The following is a 25116-nucleotide window of genomic DNA, read 5'->3' on the forward strand; positions in this document are numbered from 1 at the left end:
CCAATTAGGCTCTTTCTGACCTTGAACAGCCAGCTGCATTAGGCTTCTGGGCGTAAGGCCACAAATATGTCTCATAAGTTACAGCTATGCGTCCTGGTCCTTTATGAAAGCATACACATGCTCCTCTCCCCCATTCTTCCTTTAATTATTTAAACCTTATTTTTGGGCTTCATGTCTCCTACTATTGTTTAGGAATAACAATAATCAGCAAACAGCTTTGCATCTGGTTTCCTATAATATAACTTGTAATAATATGGTTTCCAATAATATAGCATATACCAAAGAGTGATTACAAATATCTTTAAGTCCATAATCATTAACCATCTTCATAATTACAACAGTATGATGTTTTTTCCACATCACTATGCATGAGTCAACCTTGGTTCTCTCTTTTGCTCTCACAGAGGGAAGGGAGCAAAAATACACCCCATAACATTTATTTGAAGAGTCAAAGTCTAGGTAGGGTGAGGTGAGCAAATCTAGCCCTAAAAATAGCTTGTTTATCAGAGTGGAGAGGATGGGCGGATAAGCAAGCTTGCTATTGTTGAATGTTGTTGTTGAATGCGTTGAATTGATTGATCCATTTGATTAATCCCATAGTTAATAATTCTACATGTGTAAAACGGTCTCCTTTAAAACAAACAGTAAAAAGAGAGGTCTAGTTGTAGCATAACAAAACAAGTGAGACGATAAAGTAACACTAGAAAATATTCTTCCCCTGGAATAGATCAGTGAGCCTGTTCTCGTGTACTCTTGTAAAAGAGTGGAGGAAGGCACACACACACACACACACACTCTTAAAGAACTCAGAGTTGCACTGAACAAGGGTCAGAGAAGGGCGGCGGGGGTCATTTTTAACTTGATTCTAAGAAACACAGGGAGGGGAGGGAACTGTTTTGGTAAACATGATCCCCACTGAAAGGATATTGCTCCTGCTTTGCCTCAATTGTACCTTGCTTCCAGCTTAAATAAAAACAGTCACATTTGATTCAAGAGCGCTTGCTTGTTTCCTTAAGACCTTCTGAAATTAGAAACGCCAAATGTGAAACTTCAATAAAAGACCTTTGTAAAAAGTATTTGCAGGTCTCTTGGTCTTTTAACTCAGATTTTACACGACACACTAGACACTGACGACGAGCTGGCAGGGCATCCTGCGTGCGGGACATTGTGATGAGGTAGTTATTAATGACGCATCACCTTGACTGTTCCACAGCCCTCTCGTCGTTCCAGCTCCGCAGCTGTCTTTCTCAGTTCCCCATGGACAGACTTAGTCAACACCTGATCCTTTGGCCAATCAAGAGCTAGCTCCGGGTGCATCTGTTTCTATTTCAACAGGATAATACAAACATGATTAACTGTGATCTGTGTGTGTGTGTGTGTGTGTGTGTGTGTGTGTGTGTGTGTGTGTGTGTGTGTGTGTGTGTGTGTGTGTGTGTAAAACTTACTAAGTAATTGTAGCGGTGATGAGAGGATACTATGTGCTTGGTGCAAGCTGAAATCGCCATCCTGGTAGAACAGCAGCTACACAGGAAATAAGCCCTTGTTGTGTTTGCCAAACGAAACTCAGTCAGCATACTCAACCCTGAGAGACACAGAAAGGAAAGCGCAGAGAGAAAAAGCGAGAAGAGAAAGGTAAGAGATACACACAGGTGTTTGGATGAGGGCAACAAAGACCCCTTTCCCTCCGATGAAAAGTATAACCTATGAATGAAGGGCGAGAGACAACCGACCTATGACAGGCTCTCTGTCGGGTCTTTCGATGAACTTCCACAAAGCCTCAGAGATCCTGGTGGTGTCTGGAAAGTTTAAAAAAAGGTTACACACGTATACAAATTGATGCCTACATTTTTGTTGTCATCATGCACGTGTGAGTGTGTGCGTCCAACCTTCATTACTCGTGGTGATTCTAGAAGACTGCACTGCAGGTTGTATCTTCACCTTCACAAGCAGACAGAAATTGAATGAGTTGGCATGTATTTCAGCTTGTCATATTATTTTTTGAAGAGGTGTTCATCAATATCTACCTGCAGTCTCCCCCACCCCTCTTTGTGCTCCAGCTCTGTGGCCAGTTTACACAGACTTCTAATTCGACTTGTGGGTTCCACGTTCTCCGGCCAATCGTGGATCAGCTGCGGATGCTCCCGTTTCTAAAACACGCAGAACGTGTCAACATGGAAACCTGTCCAATGTCCTTTAGAATACAACTTCAATATCAGCATCCACACTCACTATGTAGTTGTAGCGATGGTGGGCAGAGATGAGGTGGGAAATATACGAATCCGTGGTGAACTTCTTAGAACAGCTATCACAATAGAAGTGGTTCTGACTCGGTTGGTCTGGTGACCGAGTCTCTGTAACCGTTTTCAGACCTGAGAGACAAAAGAGTCAAAGTGTGAGAAAGTAGTGTTGTGGGAAAAAACATCACACTGCTGTAATTATGAAGATGGCTAATGATTATGGATTTATAGGATTGAAAATTAAACACTTAATCACCTCTTTTTAGTATATGCTATATTACTGGAAATCATATTCAAAGCTGTTGACTGATTATTATTACCACTAAAACGTAGAAGATATTAAGCCCCAAGTGTGAAGATATGGATAATTAGGGTCTGAGTGCGGGAGAAGATTATGTGTGTATGCTTTTTCCATAGAAAACAGGAAGGCCCAGCTCTAACTAATGAGGCATATTTATGGCCCTATGCCCAGAAACCTGGTGTAGCTGGCTGGTCAGGGTCAGAGCAGGCCTAAAATTGGGAGAATTGTCAATGTAAAAAAAGTACCTGTAATTGGAATCCTCTAGGACAAGGGACCAACTGGGTGAGAATGCATAATGCATCTGTGACCATCAAGTATTGTACCAATGTCGGAACATCATAAAGAAATAGGGAGAAAATATAATAATAGTGAAATGTCCGGAGAGAATATTTAGTCTGATCCCAGGATCTTGCTCACGTTCTATTGGGAATCTCTGTCACTCTGAATTCTAATAAAACACTTTGCATCAAACTCTGCTGAGTTCCAGTGCCTTTCTTAAACTTTGAGAATTGGTTGAAGACGTAGAACATTTTTCACTACAGTAGCACAAAGAACAGTGTTGTAGGTCGAACACAGGTCCCATGGGGAATATACAGCAGAAAGCATGCACACATCCACACCACAAATATGCTGACCAATGACAGGCTGTCTCCTATCACTGTTGTTGAGGTAGCTCCACAGGCCTACGGATGTCTGCGTGGGGTCCTCTTCCTCGCCCTTGTTCCGACTATACAGTGCCAGAGCCTCCTGTACACTTTCTATGACTGGAAAAACATCAACATTTACATTGTCATTTAGCAGACGCTCTTATCCAGAGCGACTTACAGTAAGTACAGGGACATTACCCCGAGGCAAGTAGGGTGAAGTGCCTTGCCCAAGGACACAACATAATCTGGCATGGCCAGGAATCGAACTGGCAGCCTTCAGATTACTAATCCGATTCCCTAACCGCTCAGCCACCTGACTCCAACACAGTAGGCCTTTCACAGAGGTATGATGAAAGCAACATAGACGCAGAATTCCATTCAGTAAGGAAGCTTGGATGTAAGGCTGATGATTAGGAATGACCAGATTGACTGTCTATTCGATGGCTTGATTAAAAGGTGTACAAGTAAAAACTCAAGGACAAAAAACACTGCAGTTCTTTAAATAAGGAGGACATAAATTGAGTGTGTAATGTACAGGTTAGACCTACCCTGCTTGTAGTCCATCCGGGTGTGGTCATCTAAGAAGTCCTCCAATTCCACTACCTGAAAACAATCATGTATTTCAATATAGATGGAATGGTTTAGACAAGCCCAGCCCTTCCCGGCTGATACAGAAAAACAAGGGAGTCAATTTTTTGGGTAGCAACACGCCACCCACCAGGTAAGAGATGCAGGAATGTTATGACACCATTGGATCAACTATTACACAACAGTATCTGGTAAAGAGTCAGATAATGGCAAATGTGGGGTCTATAGCCGACCTGAGCAACTCCACTTCCTATTTCGCTCTCCAGCTGTTGAGCAGCAAATCGGAGCCTTTGGACCACGTTCTCGTCCTCGACAACATATCTGTTTTGGGATTGCTGTTATAGGGAAGATAGACAGGAGCAAAAGTGACAAACTCAGACAAATGCAAGTTGCATACTTGACATTCACCAGATTTGTCTTTCTGTTACTAAAATTAAACACGCTGGAATATATATATATATATTTTTTAAACACACATACTCTTATTGGTGGTGTACTCACCAGGTAGGCTTGCCGGTGGTAGGCTGCGGTTAAATGGGTGATGATTTCTGGCAGACTGACTGTCTGCTGGCATGCCTCACACACATAGAAAGGGGCTTGGCCTTCAGCGTGGCACTCAATCACTTGGCTCAAACCTGGGATGAGAAGGGCTGGTAAGTGATGGTGGTACATTTTCACTCATCAGTAGGTTTTGGGTAAAGAGTAGAGTATCTTTCAAAATCAAGGCAGCTTGATGGTTTATTCAGCAAAGCAGCAGTGGTCACAGGAATACAACAACAAAAAACCTAGAGACTTCTAAGATCCAGCACATTTATAGTCAATGTGAGCAAATTCCCCCTCCCTCCTTGAAATTATTTCCCAATACTATCCACAATTTACCCCCAGCCAGTTCCCCTATTTCATGACTCCTCCAAACCGTGACTAACGCCAGTCTCTCTTTTCTGCAGCAAACCCCACCCTACCACCTTAACTAACACATTTTCTGCGGGAAACCCTGCGCCTAATAGGATGACCACATCCCATCCCCATTGTCTTCTGACCAATCACCTGACAAACACCTCACTCTCATAAGGGGTACAAGACCTGTGTCCCCAGGACAGGTAGACAGAATTTGGAACTCTGACTTCTGTCAAGACTACTTTCTCACAAAGGCCTTTGTTTGACCTATTCTGTGACTCTTTGCTCTGTGAACGTTACACTGGTATCATCGACTGGTTTTACTGATCTAGACTGAGACACCTTGGTGTGCTGTATTCATTGTTTGATTGCATCATTTCTTATCAATAAACTACAAAGAACTTGGTCTGGCATTTAACCTTGTATTCTTCTCCACCTAGATTAGACACACTTTACAGTAACAAATAATTTTTAATAACACTTCAATTGTTACCTATATTACTTGTATAATATTACAGCTCATCTTCGTTGGTCAAAGGCACAATCTTTACCCAGACAAGTGACTTTGGACAAGTGAAACGTACATGTACGATTTTAGCCACAACAGTAACTAGTTAACTCGCAATGTTAGGGAGGGGGGGTTCCAACATTTGTGAAAGGACAGCTCCCTTGTATTATAAATGCTGCCTCTTGTATTGTGATGTTTAAACTACATGGTTTGAGATTGACGGCTGCAAATTCCCTCATGTTGAAGGCGACAGTCTCAACTTCAACATCATAGCAATCATCATTTCAGAGCTAATGTGCTGGGAGTCAGTCAGGGTCAGCTGACGACCCCCAGCTATGAAACCCTATTCACAGTTCCGAACTATCAATGCAACCTCTTCAGACAGCTAATAAAACTTGATATATTGCATCCAGCCGTACTGACCAATCACAGGTTCTCTTTGGGGAGTCTTCAGGTAATTCCAAAGCTGATGGGTTGGAGAGACAGATGGGGGAGTGACTGAAGGAGGGTCAGCTCCAACTACGCCACATGCTTTAGAACGAGAAAACAAGAGCACAAACGCACATTAACACAAATGATGGCATGCAGACAAAACCCACACTCAGGAATACCCACCTCTCCCAGTCGTTTCAGAAGGAGCCATCATCTTTTTCTTTTTACCACTTCCTCCCCCGGTCTCACTCTCTGTCTCGCTCTCACAAAGCTTGCCCGTTTCTTCTTCCTCATCATCATCATCATCATCATCATCATCATCAAGTATTACAACACATTCCACGAGGGGCCTTTTCTTTGCATTGTTCACATTTTTGTTCTCTGGCTGCCTCTCCGTTTCCTTGCGGGTCGTATTTTTCTCGGCAGCACTGGAGCTCTTCGCTGTCATGTCCACAGTGTCTTCCTCGGGCTCTCTCTCCCTCGACTCTCTGTCGTTCCTCGTTCCCTTATAGGGCCCCTCCACAGTTTCAGCATCAGACTCCTTTCCAGTGTGACTCTCTGTCCCTCTTCCGGTATCTCTGCAGTCCATGCCATTCTGGTCGGGCGTCTCATTGGCAGGGTCTTTGTGAGTCGTTTGCACAGCCCCCTGGGTGGTTGTGTCAGTTTCTTTGATGGTCTCTTGTATGGCACCTGTCGTCTTGTCTTTTTCTTCTGCAGGGGGGATTGGTGAGTCACGCAAAACCAGATCTGAAGGAACTGAGACAAACATTTGTAAAACATCTTTCAAAATTGTCATATATATACACATTACATTACATACACACACACACACACAAAGCTATTTCTAGCAAATGAAAAAATCCATGAAAGATTATCTCCCTCAAAACAGCATTCAGTTGGCTTTGTCAACTGGTTTTTACAAATTCCCCAAGAAAAAACATCATCTTACCCAGCTTGCTACCCTCTTGCAACCCAGGTTTCAGTTTTCTCCCATTCGACATTCGATTCAGGATTTCCAAGGCTGCAACATAGTCCAAAGAGTTCACAAAATTGACCCTGACAACTTACAATAATTTGTGTTTCATACCATGCACACAAGACAAGTGCAGACACACACACACACACACACAAACTGACCCTTTTTATACTCGGCAGAGTTGTGCACTGTATATTTCATAAGATTCTGGAGAAAGAAAACACTGTTAAGAAATATGGTCAGGGCAGGTGGAAATACAGGCTACACATAATAGTTAACATTCTTCCCATGAAAGCGGTGGACTTTGAATAATAGTTCTGCAGTGCTTGATGCGGAACAATAATTGGGGTGTAAGGCAATTTATATGTTACATTGTACAGTATCTGATATGCAGATTTTCTATGTACGTGAAGCTTGAGTCTCCGTTAGGGTCAAGAGGTCATGCAGCGAGGCCCAACTGAGAGCGAATATAGACACGGGGAACACACACGTGCCAGACTCTTAGGAGACAGTAAGGGAGCAAAACATGCACAAATAGGGACTTACATGAGTAACGACTTGTTCACCTGTCTTGTACGTTCTACTGTATCAGTGTACTGACCTCTGAGACCCTTTAAGGAAACTATTCTGTGCATTCTATGTTTGAACATGTCCATCTAATGTACGTCGTGAGAGACAGAGTCTTCACTCATGCCAAGTCAACTCTTTACATTGTCGTGCCTTCTTCCGGCCTGCCTTCAGACAGAAAATTTGTCTAACAGTATCATTTAGAATTATTTCGAAATGTTGTCCATTTTATATTTAAGATTTATGTTTATCGTATGCACCTTCCTGCCACAGTAAATTCCTTGTTTGTGCAAATGTAGGGAGTCAGGTGGCTGAGCGGTGAGGGAATCGGGCTAGTAATCCAAAGGTTGCCAGTTTGATTCCCGGTCAAGCCAACTGACGTTGTGTCCTTGGGCAAGGCACTTCACCCTACTTGCCTTGGGGGAATGTCCCTGTACTTACTGTAAGTCGCTCTGGATAAGAGCGTCTGCTAAATGACTAAATGTAAATGTACTTGTCGAATAAAGCTGATTCTGATGCACTACAAGTCTAGAAGTGTTACCTGTACACCTCCAGTGGGATGAATTTTGTGAGCCTGTTTTGCGAGGTCAAGCAGAACATCATGCCTCTTCTTTGTACCAGACTCCATATCCTTTAGTGTCCCTGGGTGAGCACACTCCTACACATGAACACACATCAGTAAGACACTCCCCTGACAACCCCTTGGTGAAGGAATGTTTCTACGTTATCAACATTTGTATGCTTACAAGAAAAGCAGTAACGTGGTCATAGCTGAAAATATGGCTGCAACCATCAAGAACACACTTCCTCTCGCAGAGGAGGCACAAGTATCCGGGGACCGAATGCGCCAACCATGTTCCGTTTAAATGATACTGAACCAGAAACTGTCGACCTGAGGCAAGGAAATAAGAGAGGAAGGTGAAAGAAGGTGAAAAAGTTTAATTTAAATGGTTTTAATTTTGGAACAAGCATAGATCCAACATCAACTTTAATTAAACCTCTTCAGAAACTATTGTGTCAACCTTTTTAAGTATATATTTTTCCTTTTTCAACTTACCCAGCAAGGGGTACTTGCTTTTCCATAGATGGTGCCCCCGGAACAGTGGGTCACCTACATGAGACAAGCACATGCCAACATACACACAAATGTAAACACTCACAGTGCTTTTACATGACATAAAAAATGTAATTCATTAAACAAGTGCCTTAATCCAAAGTGACATACAAATACTGCATTTTCTTTTGAAGGGTACCAGAGAGAGAGGGTACAAAAAAAATGTGTGCCAACCTTGAAGGTATTTCGCAAACTTCCTGAGGTCGTCCTTGACTGGAGAGCAGTCACGTAGAGGGGAAACGAGACAACAGTGAGAACAAAATACAGGAGTAGAAGCAACAGATTGTAACCTTATGCAGGGTTTCCCGCAGAACATTTGTTGGTTAAGGTGATAGGGTGGGGTACACTAATGCGAGAGACTGGCGTTGGTCAACAGGACAACTGCGGACATCGCAAAAAAATAAAATAATATATATATATATATATATTTATTTATTTATTTAATTATTTTTTGAAAAAGTAGTTAAGGCGGCAGGTGTGTGTTTCTTAGGCGGCCGCCTTAACTGAAAAGTGCTTCGGGAAACACTTATGCCAGGTTGTGATCAGTCCTACCATTAGAAAAGGAGCGCGTTTGTATGATGGAAAAAAGGCTGGCTGGAAGGTCGAAGATCTGTGAGACAGAGAGAAACAGTGTTAAAAGATCCAAAGGATACAAAATAGCACCTCCCATATTTTTGTTAGTTTATTACCTTGATCATCATCAGTTTCTGTGCACGTGCTTGTTCCTCCATATAGGCTAGCGGTTTCAGGGAGGATGCAGGCATAGTTTCACCCCAGCCAAATGGCAGTCGGTCTGGGCACTGTAATTTCTGTCACACACACACGACTAATTATCTCACAGAACCCTGCAATAGTATGACAACCATCTCAACATGCTACAACAGCGAAAGTCTGAATGGAAGCAGAGCAGTCCCTTAAAAATGGTCTTGTTAGTTGGGCTCACCAGTGCCTGTAACAGGTGATTTTGGCAGACCAGGTGCTGGTAAATTTGGGAGTCAGGTACAATCTCGCAGCAAACATTGCATATGATCATGGGTGTACGCGGTTCCTCAGTGGTCACGCACAACACCATCCAATCAATACCTGGTAAATTAAGACCCCCAGAACTGTCAGAGTGATATTCCAGAACAATCAGACAAGAAAGATCAGAATGGTTGCTATTGTAAATATGTTGGTTAACACTTACCAATGGATGGTATATGCTTACAGTTTTTGAGGCACTCATACATGTTTAAGTGTGGCAGAGACACTACCAATGAGAAGAAGAAAGGCGTATTAGATGTGCCCAAAGGTTGATGTAAAAAGCTTTTATTTACAGCAGCTGAGGAAATTGTCAGACCCCTTCTCCAACGTACTTGGAGCACACATGTATATTAGGGAATATTGTTCCATGCACCACTTGCATAGCTCAAATATTTTTGCGGCCCCCCCAACCACACATTAGTTCACTTAATTTGTGTTTATCACACGTTTAACACCACCACGCGAGCCAAACAGTTTGCTTCAAATACATCACAGCAAAATGTATTTGAGCGATCAAAGAAGACAAAGTGTCCATCAGTGCCACAGTAGGCACACATTGTAAAGAGATGTAACCTGCGTAACTACTCCCTATGGATAATGTAAATGTCTTAATATTGAAATATCGACACCACTGAATTTGTTTGTTTTGAATTCACCTCTAAATTGAAATATGAATTTATTTCAAAGTAAAAATAATAATAATCGGATAATTCAAGGTTCAGAAACTCAGGTTGCTCAAATTCAAACAGATCCCAAAAATAATTCAGATTGCAACAGCCAACATTGGAATTTGAGCAGCCTGAATTTTGTTCTATTTGAATTTCTGAAACTTGAATATCGTTATTTTATTTATTTTTTTGTATCTAAAGGCGAAATATAATTTAAAAAATATATATAAGGTGTTCATGACTTGTGACTGCACATAAATGACTTAAAGTGAAACCTACCTTTAGTATTACAGGTATTCTCTATTGCCCAGATCATAAATGAAACAAAGAATAGCATTAGATTACTTTTAGTGTCATTTATGTTAATAATATCACTGAGAATCAGTAAGTACTACCTGGTCCAAAAATGTCTTTCAGCACCTAGTGACAAAACACACAATCAGTCCATAAAATAAAAAGTATTAATGTTTAGCATTGTAAATGACGATTACCAAAGAAAATTATAGCACACCTGCACATGCTCCATACTCCACACATGCACCTTGTATTGCCTCAATGACAGGAATGACATTTTGCAGTCCTGCAAGAAAACCCAAATATTAATTTCTTCACTGAAAGAGCACTTCCACGGAACATTACAAGTGCATGGTCCACATCAGAACCATGGACTATATTTTCAGCAAAAATGCATTCTCACCACACAGTTCAGCCTGGTCTTTCGATCGCAAATCTCTACAGCTGGATCAAGAACTAAAAAGGGTCAACGACATAAGGAAAAAGCACAGCACAGAACACAAACCTAAATCAATAGCAAAGTATCAAATGTGTACGAATAAACAAAGTTACACAATAGCATTTTTTAACAGTGCACTACACACCTTGAGGTTCGGTGTCTGTGATTTGAAGCTCAGTTGTGGAGGTCTTAGGCGATTTTACATCACAGGCCTTTATAGCTGTAGCCTTATCATTTGCCTCAGCGGTTGCGGTAGCATTAGCCTTCGCATTGCCCGTAGCATTAGCATTGACCTTAGCTTTTCTACTCGGTGTAGAAAGGTCATTGACAGCAGAAACAACCTCAGCTTGAGTGGCGACACCCTCCAGGGTCTTTTCAGCTGCAGGAGAACATTCACATTGATAAGTTACAATTTGTTTGAAAGTGCTAAATACGTCATTTTAAATTGGGTTATGATTTGGTACGGTAATCATAGATCTTTCCTTTCTCTTTGAAAGTTCAGTTACTCTTCAGACAGACTCGGCTTTAGTTACTTATAATAAAGATGTATCACTGCGGGAAAGTCTGTCTCAAAGTATCACTTCCTACATTGACCTTCACTGAATTCTCCCCCGCTGTTGTTTGGAAGAAGACCAAGAGGCCTTGTTGAGCTGGAGACGGTGCAGACATGGTGCCCCAAATTCCAAGATGACACCACATTTGTCTTGGTTGGGTGCATGTTTAAGTATCAGCAGAGCTGAATAGTACTTAGCTCCTACAGCCTGTCATTTGCACAATATGCTTATTGCTTGTCTGATGATCCAAACTTGTGAATAAACTCCATCAAACCTTTTAATTGCATATCTATGTACTTCATCTGTCAAGTCTCTAACAGGAATATTATCATTACACTATTTCCTGCTTTCTATGATGTGAGGTAAACCTGTCCCAAATAAATATAAATTATAGGCCCTACCGGCCATAAGTGCATTCCCAGTTCAGATAAGTAGTTCCTATAGTTTCCCATGTAACCATCTTCAGTATCATGTTAAAAGAACACAGGAGTACCTACTCAGTTTATCTCCTGGTTTGGGGATGGTCTTCAAACTGCTCTCCTTGCGATGGTTTCTGATGGACTCCAGCCTTTCAAATGCTTCAAACACACCAGGAAACATCAGTTACAGTCTGCATACGAACACGTGGGAACCCTGTGTGTGTCTGTCTTGTTACCTGATTTATAGCAAGAGAAGCCCACTGATGTAAACAAAGCTGGCTCCAACTCCACTTGCTGTTAAGGAAAAACACCCACACTGCATGAGGTTAAATTAACGTCACACCATGCAAAATGGTCAGTCCCAAAGAGACGCATAAGGTTATGACCTTTATGTCAGCGTTGGCTGTTCCTCTGATTTTTTCCGCCTGACTTGCTACATTGAGCATCATGGAGCTAAATCGGCTGCTGTACATCTTGTAGGAGTCCTTCATTAGTAGTGTGGAAGGGTGCCACTCTTTCTACAAACACAATGCATGATGAATTTTCTTTTAACCGTTGGGCTGTCTCAGACCCCCCACATTGCGAAGGTTAAAAGAAAATTATTTTTATTTGTTTTTGTATTGGGTAAACACAACAATGGTTCGTTATGAACCTTTGGGTCATGTGACCCAAAGGCAGCACAAGGGTTAAAAAACAAACCCACACAGATACTTACTAAATACCAGTAAATGTGGTCAAAACCAATAACGTGGTTGATGATCTTGTTGGCAGGCAGAGATCTGGCACATAGTGTACACAGGTAGGCTGACTTTCTATACGGCACCGTACAGATGTACTCCACAATGTGCTGAAGACCTACAGGAACAGGGGTAGAAGGTTCAAGGTCACTCGACAGAGACATTACATTTACATTTAGTCATTTAGCAGACGCTCTTAACCAGAGCGACTTACAGTAAGTACAGGGACATTCCCCCCCCCGAGGCAAGTAGGGTGAAGTGCCTTGTCAAAGGACACAACGTCATTTGGATGACCGGGAATCAAACCGGCAACCTTCTGATTAATAGCCCGATTCCCTAACCGCTCAGCCATCTGACCCCCTAGAGACTACACAGACACTATCACAGACAAGGAGAACAAACAGAACCTGAATGTAAAGACATTGGTTTCTTTATAAGTAAATCGCTCACTTACCTAGAAGAGGATTTTTTCTGTTGGGATCTTTCTTGTATTCCTGCAAGGACATTTGTTTCGGTCTACCAGCTAGGAGGGTAATATTGGAAATGAATAGACGGATAGAGGGAATAAATTATTGGGTTGGAAAAACAAATGGACACAAAGATATGTGCATATCCGTGTTCTGCATATCATGACAGAGATTCTCTGAACTATGATCAACTGCCACAGTCATGTAACTTACCTGTGATTCGCTCTGCCAGCAATTCAGTTTGAGTGAGACACTGCATCACTAGAGAATGGCGATAAAAAAAAGTATTTCAGGTCAGACATCGTCCTTGTTTTATAGTAGGATAGCCTTGTCAATGCACTTATGAATCCACCTAAAAAGCTGGTCTTGGTAGATGTTGGTCAAAAGCCATCTATTGCGTAATGTTTTACGCTATGCTTGCTGAAGTCAGCTTGGGTGTCACTTGACCTCACCTGACCTCAACTGACCTCAACTCAACTGACCTCAACTGACCTCACCTGGGTTCCAGGGGAGAGGGCAAACTCTTCCCACAATATGATACTATAAAACTACCCATAATTTTGTGTTTGTTGTCCAAACCTCTGAGACACTAAGTTTGGAATTGTACCAGACATTTGGGCCTTGCAGATCTGCAATAAATACTGGGGGTGTCTAGCCTGTGGCTAGAATCTCCACTGACCTGTTAGTTAATGATATGTAAAGAGAATACACAACTGAATAATCAGACGATGAATGTTACAAACTAAGTTAACCTCTGCAGTGTATTGTTGCACTTGACTATACCTTTGGAATAGGCTCTTCCCTTGCAACTGTCGAACACCTCACCCGGCATGTCAAATATCTACACACAGAGTAAAACATGAGGGGATTAAACAAATGGCTAGCCAACGGCTTTGTGTAATTATTGGGAAATATGGGGAAAAACCGCCCACGTACACAGATCAGCCCGGACCCTTTACGCTCCACCTCTTTGAGAGCCAGGGGCAGTAGATGGTTCTGCATCGTTGTGTCAGAAAGCCATGCGAAACTCAACTGATCAGGGTCTGTGTAACTCTACAACACAAACACACACCGTCAATGCAACAGTCTACCGCAAAACAACATCTAGTATGGTCTGGTTTGGAATGGGAGGACATTAAGACTCACATAGTAGTTGGAATAGTGGAAAGGTGAGGCAAGGTGTTCCATGAGCTTTCCATCTGAACACTTCTCCTCGCACACATGGCACAGATAGAACAGATCTTTTGACCCTGAGCTTAGACACAAAGTCATCACATTCAGACCTAAGGAGAGATACATGATTTAATTGGGGATGCAAGTTGTGATACCATTCACTTTCTGTGACACCTTAAAATAAGTTAATATAATTGTGTCTTTTTGATGTTTACATCTCAAGAATGTAAGATATGAAATAATGACAGAGAAAGTCCCTTTGAAACACTGACCTATGACCGGGCATTTGGAAAGGCACTTGGACAGTTGACAAGGGACCAAAATGGTTGGGAAGTAGACTACAGAACAAAAAGAAAGGATGAGACAGGTTAATCCTTCCACTTCACCAGCATGTTGCCTACTGCCCGAGGGACTAGGGACTAGAAATGTAACATTTCCAGCTTGGATTTGTTGACTTGGCCTACCTGGACCCTTGTGGACGTCTGAAGAGAAAGTAGGGAAGGAAGTAGGGTGGATGTAAAAAGTGAAGTGAAAATAGTTAAGGGTGAAAACCACTGCAACAAATCACACTACACAGCTACAAAACGACACCAGAAAATAGGTGTAATTTTACAAACTCCATATGTACAATTAATAAATTAATAATAAATAAAAAAAGGCTTATTCATATTAGCCTACAGATGTAAATACCTTTGTGAAATATTTCCGCAACCCTCTGTGAATGAAACGTTTTGAATTAATGACAACAATCCATAACTATTGGAAGAAAGACATTTAGCCAGAGAAATAAGCAAGATGCCGTTACTTTTACATTTAGTCATTTTAGCAGACGCTTTTATCCAAAGCGACTTACAAGAGAGAGCTTTACAAAAAGTGCATATGTCAATGATCATAAACAACGAGATAGCCCCAAAACATTGCGGGTAGCCAAAACATGAACCATACATTGTTGAATGCATTAACAAAAAAAAGCTGTTGCCGTGTGAAATGTGTAGGCTCCATGATGCTCTCTCTCACCTGTTGATGTGCAACAGCGCGAACATGTTTTTTAAATTGGCAGACGCTGGTAAACTTGAGACCACACACCTAAATCAGAGAAATGCGAATCACACCATATCTGCTCTAGTTTCAAAAAGATAGAACACTTTCATCAATGACAGTCCAAATAATCACCCAACTCACCTGACATTTTACTTCGTCTTCCATTTTAAGTCTCATCGGTCAAAACATCTCATCCGTAAGTTGCACGCAGCCAACAAAGACGTTAGCCTTATAAATAGCCTAACTTTTTGCGTAGTGTGGTAGACAACATGTGTGCCAAACAACTTGCTGTCCAACTAACGTTGTCTTCCCGGGTTGAAGTTAACAAATGGTCAGCTTTTAGCTGCCTTTTAAAAGTTAACACAAATAAACGTTATGACTGGTTGCACAAAATAGCTATTATCAGGCTACCATTGTCGGATTTCCACGTGAAGGGGTATTTCCGTTAGCTACAATTTCGCAGTTTGCAAGAGGGGTGGGTGGAATTTTTGCTTTTTCTACAGGATAGGCGGGGCTTTGATTTCCGACCATTGAAGGCTCTGCTAAAAGGTAGCTGCGGTTTGTGGGGTTGGATGGTTCAGTGATGTCTTTTTAGCGATATTTATATTTAGCGACTTTTCGGTGAAACGTTTTCATCTTCCCTAGCGACAAATCTGGTGACTTTCTGCGACTTTGGCAAACTCCGCTTTCGTTATGAGCATCAGCAGAATAACTGTGATAGTCCTGTGTTGACATAAAAAGTCACATCCAACATGGGCCCACTTTGTTTGGTATTGATGTCATCATCGTGTAGGATTTTTCAGAGAGCCAGTAGCGACCTCTGGTGAGATTTTTTGAGGAAACACTGGTTGGTGTGGAGGAATTAAATTTATACTGCTAATTCAATGCTGCTATTTCAAATGTTCTACGTCTCTTGAATAAAAAACAATCAATACCTTAGATAGACAAAATGTGTAATGACAATGCTGAACATATATTCCAAATATAATCAATGATCCAGATATAATAATGATGAACTTATATTCCAATTGTATGATTATGCACCAAGATGTGACTGTCTGTGAAAGTGAGAAATAGGCCTTACTCAGGAGAATGTATCTTTTTAGTGAGGAGAGGAATGCAATAGTCAGCCTACTGGCAGGGAGTGGTGTTCAGGGTGATGACTTTTGCTGCAGAGAGCTGTTTAACGACAAGGCCGGCGAGATGGCCACACCATGGGACAGGAGAGATGACCACACCATGGGACAGGAGAGATGACCACACCATGGGACAGGAGAGGGTACAATGGGCCTTACAGTTCTTGAGAGTAAAAGTGTCAACACCAAGAGATAAGAAGATTCATTAGGCCGTGGGGGATGTATCCCTTTGCCCCTGGACATCTGGACCCCCCCCCCCCCCCCCCGTGGATATTCTGACCCCCCTTTCCCTGGACATCAACAGACCTTTGGTTCTGGTCTTTTCGTTTTCTCTACTCTGTGAAACGAGACTGGTAACATCGACAGGTATCGCTGATCTAGACGGAGACACCTTGGTGTGCTGTATTCATTGTTTGATTGCATAATTTCTTATCATTTCTCCACCCACATTAGAACAAACTCTACACTATGCCTACCCTGACCTCAAGTCTTATCGATTCCTGTTTCAGTTCCAAAGTTAGGTCATGGTAACATGGCTGTGCGCCTGATGTCGTGTTGTTCTAATTTGGGTGGAGTAGAATACAAGGTTAAATGCCAATGAATACAGCACACCAAGGTGTCTCAGTCTAGATACCAGTGATACCAGTCGATGTCACCAGTCTCGCTTCAAGGCCGTAGCCATGGAGTCAACATTGGGGGGGGGGACATTACATTTTTGATGATCATTTCGGACAGCGTGCGTGGTTGCCTGTCGTAGCGTAGCACATTTATATTTGTATTTATATTTTTATATCAATATATTGGGGGGGACATTTTGACCAGATTTGAATATTGGGGGGGTGTGTCCCCCCCAATATATATTATGATTATGGCCTTGCGCTTCACAGAGTAAACTAAGGCCCTTGTGAGAATAGTCTTGACAGGAGTCAGAGAGTTCTGCCCAGCCCAGTTCTGCCTGACCTGTGCAGGTGTAACGACCTTCACTCTTGTGTGCATTGGTGATAAGGAATCGGACCAGGGATTCTTCACAGTGGCTTTTATTGCCTCCAGCGGCAAGGGTCTAGCTCTAAAGTACGGCTAGCACAAACGCCCAAAATGCGTTAAAGTAAACTTATTAAACAGCAGTCGCGCAGCCTCATATTACACCTTAGTGAATGCAGTATAACATTTGGAACATCTTTTGTTAGAATTCACTTCATTTAAATAAGGTTCATTTCAACTCTGTTACATTTACATTTAGTCATTTAGCAGACGCTCTTATCCAGAGCGACTTACAGTAAGTACAGGGACATTCCCCCGAGGCAAGTAGGGTGAAGTGCCTTGCCCAAGGACACAACGTCAGGTGGCATGACCAGGAATCGAACTGGCAACCTTCGTATTACTAGCCCGATTCCCTCACCGCTCAGCCACCTGACCTGACCTTTGTGCCCTGTTACACAGGCCACAAAGGACTTGTACCACTCCTGAGAGGGAGGGAGATGTTTGTCAGGTGATTGGTCAGAATACAGCGGGGAGGGGATGTCCTCTTCCTATTAGGTCTCAAAAAGAGTTTGTGAGCAGTCAAGGTGGGCAGTCCAAAGGTCTGACGATGTCCCAAGGGGTTGGCAGACCATCCAGGGGGGCAGACCTAAACGTCTGATGATGCCCAGGTGCAAAAGGGATACATTCTCCACCGCCTAAAACCAGGTCTGTTTCCTCCTCTAAACCCACAGAGTTGTGCAGCCTAATAAATCTTCTTCTTATCACCTGATCCAGACTCTCAAGAGTTGTGAGGCCCCTTGTTTTCTCTACTTGCTACATTGTGTTGTCATCTCGACTCCCCTAGAAGGTTCAAGGTCACTGGACAGAGGCATTACATTTAGTCATTTAGCAGACGCTCTTATCCAGAGCGACTTACAGTATGTACAGGGTCATTCCACCCGAGGCAAGTTGGGTGAAGTGCCTTGCCCAAGGACACAACGTCAATTGGCACAGCCGGCAATTGAACCGGTAACCTTCAGATTACTAGCCCGACTCCCTAACCGCTCAGCCACCTGACTCCCCCTTAAAGTCTACTTAGTCAAAGCTTTTGGTCACAGCTGTGAAGAACGTGTGGCGCTTTCTGCCTCTGCACACCGGAATCTGGTGCACAGAATTTCCCTTTCTGCATAAGATTATATGAAATATATCTTTCACTACAGCATTCTTTTCAGCTTGCATAACAACCTGCACAAATATTTCTAATACAGATGATGTCAGAATCATTCATGTGTTTGTGATTGCCACTCAGGAACAGGCATTAAGGGGATATATGCCTTGGTTTGTAAAAGGTTGGAGCAGCCATTTATTAAAACACATTTTACAGCATCACATCATTATCGTCCATCTCTAGGGATTTAGAGACATTAGACACACAATAATCTTATCTGTAACATACACTCTCTCTCTCACTCACTCCCACAAACACAAAAAGGTCAAACCTGTACACACACGCACCTGGAGCCAAAACAAAAACCTTGAGTACAGAACTGTGGTGGGAGGAAAGTTCTAGAAAAACACAACCAAGCAAAACAAAACACCTGATGAACGCCTGTGACGCCCAATGGGGTTAGGACAGCAGAAAATATAAATGAAAAAGCATGTGCTAATTAAAATCGGGACAGCATAAAATAATTCTGCATCTCTACTACTTTCTAACATAATTACAAGTAGAGGTTAAGGACCGAAATAGAGCAGAGTGGACACACAAGAGATTAAATATTAAAACATGGATCCACGCTAGAGTACATTGTTCTGACTGCAATGGAGTTTGAATAGCATCGTGTAGAAAGCCACTTTTCTGAGACTAATAAAGGCACTTCTCGAAACACTGAAATTCATTCCTAAATTATAATACCGGCTATAGGCAGAGGAGGTAAACAAAAGTAAATCCATCATCATTCTCATCATATTCTTCATCATTACCGCCACCACAAAATATGTTTTCAGCTCAGACTGTTATTATTGCTTGTGCAGAAGGCTTGGATTACCAAAGAGGAGTATAGTCTAAGCCAACAACCAGTCAACTATATAAAAAAAAACAGTCACATATCAAATAACCCTTGTTTTCACAATAGTAGTAAAACTCTTTGGCTTACTGTATAGACACCATTGGATATTTACCCCAGCCCTGATCCCAACTATGCACATATGCATACACGCACATACACACACACACACACAATCATACATCTCAACATGTAGCTAAACCCCGCCCCCTCTCTAAGACTCCACCCCTCATAGCTCATCATGATTGGCAGATTCGTCAGCCTTCAGTTTGAACTCGTCCTCTGTGATCTTCCCATCTCCGTTGCGGTCTTGGTTGGAGAACATGTTTTCAATGATGCGGTAAGGGTCGAAACCTGGGGCCAGACGACCTTTACCCTCGTTTACTTGACGCAGGATGTAATCGGTGAACTACAGAGGGAGAAAGATCAGTGGAGAGAGAAAGATAGAGCAAGAGATAAGAGTAAGAGCCACAAACAATACAACAAAAACATTTTGGATGCTTCTTTTTAAGATGTTTCTTTCACATAGATTAGCAGGAGGTGGGTCTGAGGTGGCCTCACCTCTGAGGGTACCACTTGGAGGTCCTTGTCTGTGTCCATCTCAGTGAAGAGGTCAGGTGACACGTCCTCATTCCAGATGAACATGTAGCCCTCAGGAAGGCCCTCCTCAATCTCAAGCAGCTCAATGTCAAACACCAGAACTGCACTGCCTGGAACCTCTCCATCTAAACACACACACGTCAATATTTCAGATGTTAGACACCATATCTGTTACCCTCTCTGTTTCTCTGTCTCCCCTCAGCAGGGTTGAATGCTGAGCATGACAGCTATAGACTTTGATACAACATGAGGGAAGGATGCAGAGTGGAAGGGGTGAACGATGAGAAAGCGTGCGTGTGATCTCTACTCACCCACTCCCCTCTCTCCATAGCCCAGGTGAGGAGGGATGACCACGTGCCTTCTCTCTCCTACACACATGTCCTTTAGTCCCTCCTCCATCCCAGGAACCACTTGGTTAGCCCCAAGAACTATGTTGTACGTCTTCCCGTAGTTGTACCTGTTTATTATAGAATTACCGAAAAGGTTAGGATTTTGTGTTTATGTGTTTGTGTGTGTATGTATGTATGTGTGTGTGTGTGTACTCACGTAGAGTCGATGTGTGAGCCGTCTAGTAATGAGGCGTTGTAGTGGTATTTGACGTAATCTCCTTTCTTAGTGAGCAGGTCACAGACCTCAGGCTTGTGAGTGGTGTTCATCTCCACTGTGTCTGATGGGTTGTGGAAATCTATGATGTGAACATCAAACACCAACACTGCAGAGCCTGGGATCTTTGTACCTGAGGGAGAGAGTGGGAGAGGGGGAGAGGGGGAGAGGGAGAGAGGGAGAGAGGGGGAGAGTGGGAGAGGGGGAGAGTGGGACAGGGGGAGAGTGGGAGAGGGGGAGAGTGGGAGAGGGGGAGAGTGGGACAGGGGGAGAGTGGGAGAGGGGGAGAGGTGGAGAGTGGGAGAGGGAGAGAGTGGGAGAGGGAGAGAGTGGGAGAGGGGTAGAGGGGGAGAGTGGGAGAGTGGGAGAGGGAGAGAGTGAGAGAGTGGGAGAGGGGTAGAGGGAGAGAGTGGGAGAGGGGGAGAGGGAGAGAGTGGGAGAGGGAGAGAGTGAGAGAGTGGGAGAGGGAGAGAGGGGGAGAGGGGGGTGACATTCATACATTACCAAACAGAATACAGTACTGTATGCACACTCACTTACACACTGATACATACACACAAACAAACACACACACACACCTGTTCCCTCCTCTCCATAGGCGAGGTGTGGGGGGATAGTGATGGTACGCCTCTCCCCAATACAGACACCTATAAGCCCCTCGTCCATGCCGGCTATCACGTAGCCCCGCCCCACATACGTGTCGTATGTGCGGTTACGGGAGTAGCTATGGGACAGGAACAATATTGTCAAAACACACAATACATCATGGAAAAGACAGCACTTCTTATGGGGGTAGTTTTCATTCTGAGGCTATGCGATGCTGCCACCTTGAGGGCTTCTTAGGAATAACAAGTTCTCGTCTACGAACCAGGGGAAAGTAGCTCCATGTCCCAACACCATCTTTCACCCTCACAGATATTTGCATACATTTATGTGAGCTGTTGAGGGGAGCAGGATCAAGAATTGTATGGCTATAGATCCACAGTTGTATATTACTCTGACCCACAGTATCAATAGATTACAGGGTTGTTACTAAAGCCCATTATAGGTTTACATTACACGACAGACACCCACACACACACACACAGACACACAGACACACACACACCCCCACACAGACACACACACCTACACGCAGACACACCCACACACACACCCACACAGACACCTACACGCAGACACACCCACCCACACACACACACACACACACACACCTGGAGTCAAAGAACGTTCCATCCAGCAGTGACCCATTGTAGTGGTAGCGAACAAAGTCGCCTTCAGTGCTCTTCCTGGGGCATGGATCAGGAAGCTGCTTGTTGGTGATGGTGATGCTGTCTTTGGGATTGTGGAGGTCCAAAAGAACCACGTCAAACACCAACGACGCCTGCCCTGGGATGTCACTTCCTGCAGGGAGGGAGGGAGAGAGAGAGAGAGTGATGGAGAGAGAGAGTGATGGAGAGAGAGATAGAGAGTGATGGAGAGAGAGAGTGATGGAGAGAGAGAGAGAGAGAGAGAGAGAGAGAGAGAGAGAGAGAGAGAGAGAGAGAGAGAGAGAGAGAGAGAGAGAGAGAGAGAGAGAGAGATGGAGAGAGAGGTTGTGGTGAATCGGTAGTGTGAGAGTCTAGTTAATAATGTTGTTAAAGCAATAGCTGGATGAAAACTCCATTACCCAGACGCATTCACTCACCATCTCCATTATCTCCATATCCTAGTGACGGGGGCATGGTGATAATGCGCTTCTCTCCCACACACATTCCCAGCAGCCCCTGGTCCATGCCAGCGATCAGCCAGCCGATGCCAACATACGTGTCATAGGTGCGCAGACGGGTGTGGCTAAAGAGAGGAGAAGGATCAAATACGTTCTTCAATGTTTTCTCTCGAATTCAAATCTTGATAGTTTAGGTGCAGTTCTATGCGCATATGCAAAGCCCTCTGCGAAATTGTTTGTCAAAAAGGCTAAACAAATGACATTTGATTTGAGAAGTATGGCGAATGAGAGGGGCAGACAAGTTTTCTTCACTTGTGTCTTACCTGGAGTCGAAGAGAGTTCCGTCCAGGAGGGTTCCGTTGTAGTGGTAGCGTACATAGTCGGACACTTCTACTTTTCTAGAACATTCCGCTGGAGTGTAGTAGGTCTTGATCTGCACCCCGTCCTCAGGGTTCCACACATCCAACAGCAGAACGTCAAAATGGAGGATGGAATCGGGAGGGACGACATCACCTGGGGGGGGGGGGGGGGGGGGGGGTGATGAATGTGAGACATTCCTTGTTCTGTCAATCATTCATTCACTCTCCACCTGGCTTTCTCTATCTGTCTACCATGTAGGAAGGGCATCTGTGCATCGCGTCCGTACCTCATACTCAAGGACTTGAATGAGGGAGCGGGAAAAGGTGAAGAAGAGGTTGGAGAGGAGGGTGGAGAGGTGGGTGGAGAGGAGGGTGGAGAGTGGAGAGGAGGGTGGAGGGTGGAGAGGAGGGTGGAGAGGAGGGTGGAGAGGAGGGTGGAGAGTGGAGAGGAGGGTGGAGGGTGGAGGGTGGAGAGGAGGGTGGAGGGTGGAGAGGAGGGTGGAGAGGAGGGTGGAGGGAGATGAGGAGGGTGGAGGGTGGAGAGGAGGGTGGAGGGAAAGAAAAGTTGAGAGTGGATGTGATTAAACTCACGCTGGTGAGCTGGCAGTTTGAAGGCCTGAATCTCTCCCTCTGCCCCCACCAGACTTCCACCCTCCCTTTCTCTTTCTTTTCTTCCTCCCCTTTTCTTTCCCTCGTGTTTCCTAATCCCATGAGACCATAGAGGAGGCCCACTTGGCTTTTACCTGTCTACACACGCCTCTCACACAAACACATGCACATTTGCACATACACACAGACACACACGTCTCTACATGCAAAGTTGGCTTGTGAAATCCCAAATTATAGTCATTTAACATAACTCATAATATCCGCAAACCTATTGGTTTGCTAACCTCATATCCACAAAGTATCTCAACAGACCCCTGGGCCAACCAAAGGACACGGTTTAAAGGGTCAAACCTCAACCTGTGCATGCTGTTCATTGAAACTTTCTCTCGTTGAAGTATAAACACCAGCCCATCTGGCTATGCTAGCTCCAGGCCTCTTCCTGGTCTGTGATGTCACAGTGACCTCAGTCCACACGGAGACTGGGACCTCCTTATGCAAATCTACAGGCGTTTGGATCCACTATACTAACTAACTAACTAACTAATACTAACGTAAACAGGAAGCATGCCAAAACCAAACAACATTGAATCGTATTTTGCACACATTAGCTGTATGATAGTAGCTGTGTTTCCTGATGTATCTGGTGTCTGTGTAGACTTGGAGCTGGTGTTTATGGATCACTCTGGACAGAGTAAACAGACCCTGCGTCTTTCTGACACAATCCTGTTCAAATGAAATGTTCTGCTAACACACACTCACCATGACCTTCCTTTCCATAGGCAAGTTTTGGGGGGATCTTGACCAGGCGTCTCTCATTCACACACATCCCCACCAGAGCTTTGTCCATGCCTTCAATCAGCTGCTTCTTGCCCACAAAGACATTATAGGTGCTGCCACGGTCATAACTGCAACAAACAAAAACACAGAAAACATAACTTTGAAAATTTCGGAAGACAACTGTTTTATGGTTCTAAATGTATACACGAATAGTTGGTTCTAAAAAACATTCAGTGTCGCCAGTTCACCTAACTCGGTTTCTATTGGTTGGCGCCGTGGTTACTAGTAGGCCCTCTTCTGCCACGCATATGAACCCAGCTGCGACTGAATGAATGAAGCTCGGATCAGTCCGTTGTAAGGGTTGTCAAGGTAGTCTTAAGATCGTTTTCTTCATATGCACAAGCACCTAACCCCACAGGCATATTCCATGCATGTATCTTTGACAGCAGACCAAGAGGAAATGTATTTGTCACCAAAGGCAATAACGTAGAAGGATGGCAGGAGTACTGATTTTTATAATAAATATCCTGCCTCTGTATCACTGTCAGATACTTATTGACTTTTTCTACAGTTGTTGCTTGTAAATAACATGACTTCTCCCTGCATGCGTGGCTTTGGGCCGATCAAACATACACTCCCATGCACGCACCGAGCATTCGGTCAACAAGTTAAAGGGAAAAGTAATTTACCCACCTGGAGTCAAATTTCTTGCCGTCGGGGAACATGCCATTGTAGTGATACCTGACAAAGTCCCCGACGTTTACCGCCCGTACGCACTGTTCTGGCACGAAAGTTTTCTCAATGACGATGTCATCTAACGGAACCGGGGGAGCGTTACAGGCGGCGAACGCCACCAGAACTGCAAGATATATCATTTTGTGCACGCATCGGCTCATTTTCATCTAGCTCTTCAAAAACTGTGACAACAGTTGATTCTAACTCTGGTTTCTGAGTTCTCTAGCTCTCTCTCCCGGTTGCTTATCCTCTGGTGTTTCTTGGGTTAGTCCTCTCCAAGTCCCACTGTGGGATTGAATTGGAGGATTTGCGCACCACGTAAAGCGCAGGCGCAGTAAAGCGCCGCAGATGTGTAAACGTGGTAACGTAGGCCCTTTTATTCCACACAGCTGGAAATTCCATCACCCAAAGACCATACAAGACCCCTGCGTAGGGTTGTACAACGTCTACTTCTTTAAGTCAAACTTGGCTTAACTTTTAG

At 43.7% G+C, this 25116-nt stretch overlaps 2 protein-coding genes across 4 annotated transcripts in view; both read right to left on the reverse strand.

Annotated features, from left to right (window-relative positions):
* Nucleotides 1-15309, reverse strand: part of LOC136962038 (uncharacterized) — a 33125-nt gene extending 17816 nt beyond the window's left edge. For all 3 annotated transcript variants that reach the window (XM_067255638.1, XM_067255637.1, XM_067255636.1), the window contains exons 1-41: nt 15224-15309; nt 15059-15127; nt 14732-14756; nt 14506-14523; nt 14314-14379; nt 14015-14151; nt 13805-13921; nt 13652-13709; nt 13082-13129; nt 12856-12924; nt 12380-12519; nt 12051-12182; nt 11901-11958; nt 11743-11823; nt 10837-11070; nt 10656-10708; nt 10470-10538; nt 10354-10378; nt 10238-10258; nt 9454-9516; nt 9211-9350; nt 8957-9076; nt 8820-8877; nt 8442-8480; nt 8211-8264; nt 7900-8045; nt 7695-7811; nt 6748-6793; nt 6560-6631; nt 5794-6366; nt 5602-5709; nt 4275-4408; nt 4007-4108; nt 3734-3788; nt 3174-3302; nt 2230-2369; nt 2025-2147; nt 1887-1938; nt 1731-1796; nt 1446-1582; nt 1198-1323 (exon numbers count right to left, since the gene is read on the reverse strand). In XM_067255638.1, the coding sequence (XP_067111739.1) occupies nt 1198-1323; nt 1446-1582; nt 1731-1796; nt 1887-1938; nt 2025-2147; nt 2230-2369; nt 3174-3302; nt 3734-3788; nt 4007-4108; nt 4275-4408; nt 5602-5709; nt 5794-6366; nt 6560-6631; nt 6748-6793; nt 7695-7811; nt 7900-8045; nt 8211-8264; nt 8442-8480; nt 8820-8877; nt 8957-9076; nt 9211-9350; nt 9454-9516; nt 10238-10258; nt 10354-10378; nt 10470-10538; nt 10656-10708; nt 10837-11070; nt 11743-11823; nt 11901-11958; nt 12051-12182; nt 12380-12519; nt 12856-12924; nt 13082-13129; nt 13652-13709; nt 13805-13921; nt 14015-14151; nt 14314-14379; nt 14506-14523; nt 14732-14756; nt 15059-15127; nt 15224-15259 (4056 nt within the window). In that variant the 5' untranslated portion in view covers nt 15260-15309. The remainder of the gene's footprint in view (nt 1-1197; nt 1324-1445; nt 1583-1730; nt 1797-1886; nt 1939-2024; nt 2148-2229; nt 2370-3173; nt 3303-3733; nt 3789-4006; nt 4109-4274; nt 4409-5601; nt 5710-5793; nt 6367-6559; nt 6632-6747; nt 6794-7694; nt 7812-7899; nt 8046-8210; nt 8265-8441; nt 8481-8819; nt 8878-8956; nt 9077-9210; nt 9351-9453; nt 9517-10237; nt 10259-10353; nt 10379-10469; nt 10539-10655; nt 10709-10836; nt 11071-11742; nt 11824-11900; nt 11959-12050; nt 12183-12379; nt 12520-12855; nt 12925-13081; nt 13130-13651; nt 13710-13804; nt 13922-14014; nt 14152-14313; nt 14380-14505; nt 14524-14731; nt 14757-15058; nt 15128-15223) is intronic.
* A 3208-nt stretch (nt 15310-18517) lies between these two features.
* On the reverse strand, nt 18518-24861 carry fkbp9 (FKBP prolyl isomerase 9). The gene is made up of 10 exons (XM_067255625.1): nt 24594-24861; nt 23883-24028; nt 22479-22668; nt 22135-22280; nt 21662-21851; nt 21026-21171; nt 20391-20580; nt 20156-20301; nt 19806-19969; nt 18518-19653 (listed from the first exon to the last, which is right to left on the reverse strand). The coding sequence occupies exons 1-10, from the start codon at nt 24800-24802 to the stop codon at nt 19474-19476; spliced, it is 1707 nt and encodes a 568-aa protein (XP_067111726.1). The 5' UTR covers nt 24803-24861; the 3' UTR covers nt 18518-19473.
* Nucleotides 24862-25116: the final 255 nt, after the last annotated feature.

The sequence above is a fragment of the Osmerus mordax genome, chromosome 18 (assembly GCF_038355195.1).
Source record: "Osmerus mordax isolate fOsmMor3 chromosome 18, fOsmMor3.pri, whole genome shotgun sequence".
Lineage (NCBI taxonomy): Eukaryota > Metazoa > Chordata > Actinopteri > Osmeriformes > Osmeridae > Osmerus > Osmerus mordax.

Coding starts and splice junctions, on each gene's coding strand:
- fkbp9 (XM_067255625.1), bottom strand. CDS start 24,802: ATGAAAATGAGCCGATGCGTGCACAAAATGATATATCTTGCAGTTCTG. Junction 21,852..22,134: donor ATATGGAGATAATGGAGATG/GTGAGTGAATGC, acceptor CCCTCCCTGCAG/GAAGTGACATCCCAGGGCAG. Junction 20,302..20,390: donor GGCTCACACATCGACTCTAC/GTGAGTACACAC, acceptor TATAATAAACAG/GTACAACTACGGGAAGACGT.